At 33.8% G+C, this 9,342-nt stretch overlaps 1 protein-coding gene across 4 annotated transcripts; it reads right to left on the reverse strand.

Annotated features, from left to right (window-relative positions):
• Positions 1-534: 534 nt before the first annotated feature.
• Positions 535-2,340, reverse strand: LOC144551458 (uncharacterized). Of its 4 annotated transcripts, none has more exons than XM_078299416.1 (6): positions 2,185-2,340; positions 2,023-2,110; positions 1,840-1,930; positions 1,429-1,513; positions 934-1,090; positions 535-715 (listed from the first exon to the last, which is right to left on the reverse strand). In XM_078299416.1, exons 1-6 carry the CDS (start codon positions 2,233-2,235, stop codon positions 600-602), a joined length of 588 nt encoding a protein of 195 aa, XP_078155542.1. In that variant the 5' UTR covers positions 2,236-2,340; the 3' UTR covers positions 535-599. The 4 variants fall into 4 exon arrangements, with proteins under 4 accessions (XP_078155542.1, XP_078155545.1, XP_078155544.1 ...); XM_078299419.1 differs by having other exon boundaries at positions 1,429-1,508; positions 2,185-2,242; XM_078299418.1 differs by lacking the exon at positions 2,185-2,340 and having other exon boundaries at positions 1,429-1,508; positions 1,840-1,948; positions 2,023-2,116.
• Positions 2,341-9,342: the final 7,002 nt, after the last annotated feature.

The following is a 9,342-nucleotide window of genomic DNA, read 5'->3' on the forward strand; positions in this document are numbered from 1 at the left end:
CCACTGGTACCGCTACTTCCAGCTTCTTAATGGAGGTTGCGGAGAGCTGGTCTCATTGCTCTTAGTTCTGCCACATGGACAAGTGTTTTTCCAATGTTATTGTGTTTTAGATGTAATTAATAAATTGAGAGTCGCTCCAGTGTTGTTTCTTTCTGGTACAAGTTAAAAACCAGTTGCTGTTTCGAGTAGATATAGTGTACTGCGGAGGCAATTTTTCAGTTATATAGGGGCTTTCAGAAAAAAAGGGGTTTTACTGTTGCACATTCTGTTTGAAAGTTTAGACAAAAACTACTTCTGTAGTAGAATTTTGTTTTGTGGTTGAGAGGTTTGTATTTAATAATTTCAGAAATGAAATGGCCTATATGCCTCTTATTCAAACAAAAGAGTTGAAGAACCAGGTCAAACCATGATCCAACTATAATTTCCTTTTAGGATTGAAATAACTCAATATATAACTGTGTATGGCATGGATACTACAAAATATGATGAAAGATCGACTAGTTGAGACAAGAAGTTATAAAATAGCAGCAGTTAAGACAGAAAGTTGGGTTTATTTCAGGAGTCAAAATTTAAGTTTAAACTCAAAACGAAGCTTAAAATCAGGTCGTGCGTAGGATATTCACCAATTGATTGTATACATTTTCTCTCATTGTATCTCTATTTGCAGCATTTAGTGTAAACACAACTGCACCAGGATGGTTCCTCAATCTTGCCACTGAACATAGAAACAAAGACCACATGTCAATTAAGAGGTAGTGTCACTCAAAAATCCGAAAGGAAAATGCATCATATGGAACAAAGAATGATAGGTAATTTTATTTTTGTTTCTATTACCATGATCAATTTTGTTGCGTTTTGTGGGAAGTATAAATTAATTAATAGGAACAGTATACTGAATTCAACAAATTTAAATAAAAAAAAAAAGAGCCGCACCAGCGGGGATATCACGACCAATTTTAGGTATAGGGATGGAGGCGAGAATTGGAATATTTGACTCTAGGACCCGCATTACAGATGGGAAGAACGATGAACTGAATAGCTCCATCTTTCCAACTTCGTCAATTATAAAAAGATCTATACCCTCCTTTACCTGATAGTAACATATTTATAAAAAAAATAAAACATTAGCAGCACCTTCTACAATTTTTTTTTTTTCAATGACTGAATTTATTTGACATAACCAATAGCCACATTGTATATCTGCTGTTGAATTCAATATCAGATAGCAGGACCAGTGAAGCAATAAAAGCTGCCAAGTTATGCCAGTAGAGGCTGAAAACTTCAATTTTATACAAACCACGACTATTTTTGGTCTTTACTTATCAGCTTTTATATTAATTGCTTTTAAGCAGTGAGAAATCAATTTCCTACAGTGTCTTTAGAGCAACAGCATTAACAACAGCATTAGCTTGCAGTACTATTACATACCTGCAACTCAGGCAAGGCCAATGATTCAAAGGACTGCAGATCGACCTTGTACTTTCCAACAGTAGGCCATCTGAGAGACTCTGCACTGCAACAGATATTAAATGTTAAAAAAAATAAGAATACACTTTTATAACATCATAAAACATCAGACTTAAAAGGTCCCTGTTGATACAAGTTACAAGCTCTTCGCCTCTGTCTGTTCTTTATTACTTAAAAGTTAGAACCGTTTTCTCTTTTTTGTGGCCAAAATGTCCATTTTTTAAGATTTCAACACGGGCATGATCCACAGAGAAACACCAGTATCAAAATTATCTACTTGTAGAGATTTTATTAGCAAGCAATAACCTCTAAACTTTTATAATTTCTGATTCCAACAACCAAAATTTAAAAGCAAGAAATAAAGAAACCTACTTAGAGATTTTAGAAGAAGCAAGAGGCCCATGTCTTCCATCAAGCGTCACCACTTCAAACCCAACCCTATCAGAACCCTCTCTAACCTCCCCTTACAACACAGAAAAAACTTCAAATCAGATGTAATTAATAAAGAGTGAAGGGATCAAAACGAAAAATGACACAGTAGAGATTGTAGAGTACTAGTGAAGAAGCCACGGATGCTGAGATGAGGCTGAGATGCTTTCAGGCTTTCAAACACTCTCATCACCAGAGTCGTCTTCCCCACTCCCTGGCAAAAGAGGATTATGAATAATTAATTCGGGAGGGTGAGAATGCGAAAGAAGCAAGTTTTAATTGGCTTACAGGTGGGCCAGTGACAAGGATGCATTTCGCCGGAACTGTAGCTGTTGCCATCGCCGCCTATTAAAGAGTTGGCTACTTCCTTCCGAAATGGATTCAACAAAGGAGACGAAGGTTACGATAATATCAGGCAAAAACTTGATTGAAAGTTGGGTTTAGATACCTCTATAGATCATACCCTTATTTTTAGAAATTCCTAATAGCAAGATAAAATCATTGAAGTTGATCCATATAATTATTCTGTGTAAAAGTATATAAAACATTAACATATCTCATTTTTTTCATAAAAATTGTAGAAATTTTATATTGCTTTTAAAATTTATTGTAAATTTTTATGAACTTTTTGTACATGTCAACTAGTGTTTGGTAAACGGTCCGGGCCGGGCAAAACCCGGGCACGGGCACGGGTAGACACGGTCACGGGCATCACGGGCACACGGGTACAACGAACCGGGCATCACGGTTTTTTTTTTTCAAAAATCCTGTCCTGCCCGTTTAATACCCGTGCCTGTCACGGGTTCGGGGGCAGGACAGTCTGAGTAGGAGGGCCGGGCGATCCGGTCTGGTCCGGGTTTTTTTTTTCCTATTTTTTTTATCTTTTTTTCCTATTTTTTTCTTTTTTTTTGCCTGTTTTTTTTTCTGTTTTTTCTTTCTTTGAAAATCAATATCACGTTTAATTTTTTTATTGCTTTTAGTGTTTAAAAATAAATATATATATATGAAATTAATTTATGAGATGGATCAAATAAAAATTGATATTCTTGTTAATATGACTTTTTGAAAGTAATTTAATTAAAATATATTAAATTATCATATATCTATTAAATTGCAAATGAAATTGTCATTTAAATTATATATTTTAGTCACTTTATATAAAATAAATTTATGCATGTCTAATATAATTAGTTTAAAATATTGTTTTTTATGTGAAAATATATTGGTTTGGAGGGAATTTGAAATAAAACGGGTACGGGCGCACGGGTTCACAGGCACGAACTCACGGGTATGGGTTCAAGGGTATGGGGGGTCGGGTTCTCGTGGGTTTTTTTTCAAAAAACCGGGTCCGGCCTGATTAATACCCGTGCCCGTGTACCTGTGCATACCCGTGGCACAGGCACAGTCCGGTCCGGACACGGGCACAGGCAGACCGGTCCGGGTTGAGTCCCCAGAGGCATTTACCAAACACTAATGTCAACATATTATCGATATCACAGTCACAAATTATTGCTCAATAAAAACCAAGCACTTGTCAACAAAGACGAGGAATTAGAATTTAGAATCCATAGTTAAGAACGATAACTATAAAAAAGATAATGCCCTACGTGTAAAGAGTCACATGTTCAAAATAGAAGAAATAATTATTTTAAAATATTAAATAATTGAGTAGCTTGACTTCTAACTTTTACATAGAATTCTGAGAACTATAAAAACTATGAGTGTTAATGATATCTTTGTAACTTATTACCTTACTCGTATTGTATTTTTTAAGGCGGATATGAGTAAGATATTTTTTTTTCATAAACTTATCGGATATGGGTATGGATAAATATTATTTTTCATTAATTAAATAAGTATGGATACGGGTAAAGACTATTTCATACATGTTACTAGTTATATAAAATTAAATTATATGATAATATTTGAGTAATAATTAGGGATGAATTTTTTTTTTATATTTCATATGAATATATTTGAACAATAGTGATGTACTTATGTTATTTAGTGCATGTTTTTTACTATAAGAAAAATGTTAAACATAATACTTTTATTTGCATATTTGTTATTTGAGTAGAACTAGGGTGTTCTTAAGCTCACCAAGTCTATTGGCGAGCTTAAATCTAAAACCCGTCAAATCGGTTTCAAATGATGAATCCGAACTGTTGAGATCCGCCTACCTTACTAGTGATGCGTCTACATGTGAAAATTTTAAACATTCGAATTAATTTAGTATAAAGTCAAGCGGTCAAAAAACGTTTAAAAAATGAATGCATCAAAATTAATTTATTAAGCTTCTAATTTTGACCTCTTGACTTTATATTAAATTAATTTGAATGTTTAAAATTTTCATATGTAGACGCATCACTCGTAAGGTAGGCGGGTTTTAACGGTTCAGATTCATCATTTGAAACCGATTTGACGGGTTTTAGACTTGAGTTCACCAAGGGACTTGGTGAGCTTAAGAACACCCTAGTAAAATTAATTATTATATTACTATTATTATTTGTTATTTGTCCATACTGTTTCGTTATCCAATAATTTTAACGGATAAAAATAGAGTAAAGTGAAATCAATTCTTAATGAATTGGATATGAAAATGTTTCTATCCGTATCTTACCATTGGCATCCCTAATAAAAAACCATAGTATTGCTCAATTAAAACCAAACACACCTAACCTAACCTACCACTGAGTATCCCAAATTAGGACGAAGAATAAATTGCGGCCTTATCCTATATGAATATTCGATATATAAATTATTTAAGGTAATTCTAGCGTGCATCTAATTTTGTAGGTACATATTATGTACTGCACTTTTAAAATAATAATCGTTAATTTTTTAAGGGTCGTAAAAGTATTTTCATTAATAAAGTAAACTAACAAAATAATTTTTCCCATTTTACTGACTGGTATACATTTTTTCAATAAAAAAGTTGCTACATTTTGCAGGTATACATTTTAATCGCATGATGCAATTTTATATAAAAAATTAGATGTACTGTAAAATTATCCAATTATTTATATAGGCGCATTCCGCTTCGATATAGACATGGTCTCTAGTCTCTATTATGTTCGGTGTCCCCAAATTTTAATTGTATTATGTTTGTTTTCAGGTTTTGTTCGGGAAATAAAAAACTTATGTTGTATAAGAAATTAAATTAGTCTTCATTAATTATAAAGATATTTTATATTCTTCAATATTATTTATTTAATCTAAAATAATATCAAAAGATAATTGACATAGTCTTAAAATGTATTTAAAACTGAACTTATTTTGTTTTAAAGACAAAACTAACATTTCAAAATTCACATAATTTGATCTAAAATTGAGCATATATACATCTAAAATATTAAAATCATATATACCGAGAACTTTAAGGTCTTCAAGTTCCATATAATTGTTATTATAACAAAAGATTTATCTTATTCGGGTTTCAAACTCATGACATTTCACATGAAGTTCATGTACCTTTATTTTTGAAGTTTAGTTGTTTTCGATCATGTACCTTTGTTACTAGATCAAATGTTAGCTCTTATATTTTGTGATCAATAATAATTTGTAGTAGTCCATAAATCGTGTAAAGAAGGGAATTTGGTATGGGAATTTTGAAAATTTAATTTTGTATGGGGATTTTTTATATATGATATATTCATGGGAAAATTGATTATTTTGAAAGTTTAAATGGGCACAGTAGAAATTTTCCTTGCAATTAATTAACCACAATTTGGGCCTCTTTAAAAAACCGAGCAGCATCTATTTCAATTCGGGTCACATGCATTCCGGAGTATGAAATTCTAGTGTGTAAATCCATCATTATTTTACCTGTGCCAAGTATTTGTGTATTTGTCAAAAGTTAATGGGTACTTGCAAGTCTAAATAGTAGAAAATTGTTTCGATGCTCTTCATCAGGTAAGTGTATTTTACATGAGTTGAAATTATTTCGATGCCTACTTAGATCATTAGGGTCCAGCTTTGAGATTCATATCAGGTTAAAAATGACGATATAAATCGTGTAGAGTAGCTGCTGCACAGGATCTGAACCCATGTTTTGGACATTTCGGAAAAGCATTCCAATAAAGACCAAAGTAATAATTGAGTTCCACACAAATATCCCAGTCAGGTTAGAGATGAAGAACCAGACCATACTGTTGCTGGGATGCCACTGGTACCGTTACTTCCGGCTTCTTAACTTAATGGAGGTTGTGGAGAGCTGGTCTCATACAACATAGTGATAAGATATTCGAATTATGTCCGAATAATTTTTTTTAGGGTGATGTCGAACCGAACGCCGAATTATTCGGTTGACCGAACTTTGACCGAATTAAACCCAAATAATTCACGTATTTTACGAACTTTTCCCGAATTTTACCAATTATTCACGAATGTTACCCGAATTTTTGCAAGAACAATTTTTTTTTTTTTTGGGTCCCTTGCAGTACTAAGATTTTTGATCTGGATAATTTCGAATCATTCCCGAATTATACCCGAATTATTTCCGAATCACGAATCTTTGATCTCGCCGAACTGAACTCAAATAATTCATTTGTCACTATGCTCCCAAATGGACAATTGTTTTTCCAATGTATTTGTATTTCAGATGTAAGCTCAGAGTTGCTCCAGTGTTGTTTCTTGCTGGTACAAGTTAAAAACCAGTTGTTGTTTCGAGTAGATTCAGTGTATTGCTGAGTCAATTTTTCAGTTACATAGGTTTCAGATAGAAGGTGTTTTACTGTTGCGCATTCTGTTTGAGAATTTAGACAAAATCTGCTTCTGCAGTAGTTGAAAGGTTTGCAATTAACAATTTCAGAAATGAAATGGGCTATATGGCTCTCTCTCTTTTTTTTTAAAAAAAAAAGTTGAAGAACCATGTTAAATCTGGATTCAATTATAATTTTATTTAGGGTAATATATAATTGCGTACGGCAACGATATGAAAATTTGACTAGTTGAGGCAAGTCTCGACTGTTTCCATCCATTTAATTTCAAATCAATACAAGAAGCTATAAAATAGCAGTTAAGACACAAACTAAGTTGGGTTTATTTATTTACTTTTTGAAAAAGAAGGCTTGAAAGCCCGTGTATCAAATCTATGAGATTGCATTACAGATCATAATAGTTGCTACTTATCAAAAGAAAACCTCCTTTCCTAAGGAAAACCCTAGTTATAATGGGAAAACTAACAAAGCAAAATCTCAGTTTCACCCATTTAGCATCAGACCTAGACAATCAAACACAACCAATTTTATCTACTTATTCCAACATACTTGTTTGTTGGTATCACATTACCAGCACCAGAAAAGCAACAACGCAGTCGCAAATTAAGGCTTGCATCCTAAGCCATTTATTACAGTGATTTAAAGCAAGGAACTTGCGATGTTTAAACTCAAAACGAGCTTAAAATCAGGTCGTGGGAAATATATTCACCAACTGATTGTATACCTTTTCTTTCGTTTTATCTCTATTTGCAGCATTTAGTTGAACAACCACTGCGCCAGGATGTTCCCTGAAATATCCCACTGAACGTAGGAACAAAGACGACATGTCAATAAAGAGGTAGTGTTACTCAAAAATCCGAAAGAAAAAGGCATCGTATGGAACGGAAGAACGGTAGGTATGTTTATTTTTTATTCTGCTATCCTGGTCAGTTTTGTTGCGTTTAGTGGGAAGTATAAAATTATTAATAGGAACAATATACTATTTCAGCCAATATCATAGGCGTTATATAATTGTTCCAGTCAGAGGGGAGAAGTGGTTTAGTTTGTTGCTTCTCTTTTTAGGAAAAGAAGGTGAGAATGATAAGCTGTGAGGTCATAAATAATTAAATAGATATATTATATGATAAGAAAATGACTATGTCAAGCAAAGACAGACTCAAAACAGAGGTAAAAAACGAGCTAAAATAAGTATTCCAAAAGTAGAGATATGTCGTTCTTCTTCTTTTATTTGGGATATAGGGTGAGAATTCACAAACTTGAAGAGAATTGTAAATTCAATAATCAATGTAATAACTTTAAAGAAAATCCAATCATCAAAATAAACTCAGGGCTAGAGGGAGAGTTCAAACATTTAATTTAAGCCAAAGATATGAATTGAACTAAACACCGATTGATGTGACTCCAGAATATTAAATCATCCACATTATTCACACTATCGTTCGTTACTCTGAAATGAATTCAGAGTGAGAATTTAAAAATTGAACATATGGCAAAACACATGAGTTGAAGCCAGCATGGATTGCCAGTTGGAGAAGATAAATGTCATTCTTCCCACAAGAAGAGGGTGCCCCAGTATTTGACACCTCAATCAGACTCATTGCGGGTGGGTGGCGCGCGACACGCCCAAATTGTTGAAGCATGCACTTCTAATAAATCACCTTCAATTTACTACCCGGCGCGGTCCGACGAGCTTTCACGAGTACCCGTGAACATTCTCTACATGTACAAAACAAACAGATAAATAAGGATGGAATTTAAAAACAGTATACAAATACTACGTGCACCAAAAAATAGAAGTTATTTGTAAGAAAAAAAAGTAAGTAGGAATGTGAGGCACACTTACAATAGCTGGGGCTCGGAGGAGGAGGTGTGGCGCTCGAGGGCAGTTGTCCAGAGAGGAGACTTCCCTAGAGTGCAACGAGCTGTGTACACAGCTGAGGCCACTACCATGGAGAGGCAGTACTTGATCAGGTCATACTATATCAACCCCAACTCAGAGATATACATTTAAATCATGTGCTCCAACTGTCAAATTAAAACAAGATTTTCAGGATCAGCCTAATGATTAACCTGCAACTCTGAAACAAAAAGAATGAAATGATTGATTTTTTGAGGAAAAAGAATGAAGTGATTGATGGTATGCAATACCTCCTGGTCAGCTTTGGCTACCTTCACGAACCGAACCAAGAACATGTAGGCTGTCAGTACGGTTAGGTACCACTCGAGCTTGTTTAGGATCATCTTTTCCATCCTCAGAATCTCTACCTCCTCTCTTCTCTCTTTGTGCCCTCTCATAGGCCATAGCTATACAATTGGACATTGCTTATAATCCCCATGAACTCCCTGTAGAATCCATATCAATGATTCACCTTTCCTATATTCAATCCAGTGTAATCCGATTTTGATATGTACCTTGTATTTCTAGTTTAAGGACAAGCCTAAGGGCATTTATGGCAAAAAAAAGATTCTTTTATATCTGTTTAAGGAAAAAGCCCAAAGCAATGACTCAAATATTTGCGCTCGATTAAGATCAGTACCAATACTTGTGCTCAATTAAGATTTCAAGTTTTTATGTAGACCTCAAAATAATCCACTAACAGAGTACCAGCACATCAAAGAATACAAAGACATCTCAGCAAAACCACATAAACAGAAATGTACTAAATAGAGTACCATTTTAAAATTATCAAAACAGCAATTCCATTAAAACACAATAGCACCAAAGACA

The sequence above is a fragment of the Carex rostrata genome, chromosome 3 (genome assembly GCF_964058835.1).
Source record: "Carex rostrata chromosome 3, lpCarRost1.2, whole genome shotgun sequence".
Taxonomy (NCBI): domain Eukaryota; kingdom Viridiplantae; phylum Streptophyta; class Magnoliopsida; order Poales; family Cyperaceae; genus Carex; species Carex rostrata.

Bases quoted from the DNA above. Each gene is read 5' to 3' on its own strand.
- LOC144551458 (XM_078299416.1), bottom strand. From the start codon at position 2,235: ATGGCAACAGCTACAGTTCCGGCGAAATGCATCCTTGTCACTGGCCCA. The intron at 1,931-2,022 runs GTACTCTACAAT...CTGTGTTGTAAG, and splicing joins CATCCGTGGCTTCTTCACTA to GGGAGGTTAGAGAGGGTTCT. The intron at 716-933 runs GTGCGGCTCTTT...TTCTATGTTCAG, and splicing joins TGGTCGTGATATCCCCGCTG to TGGCAAGATTGAGGAACCAT.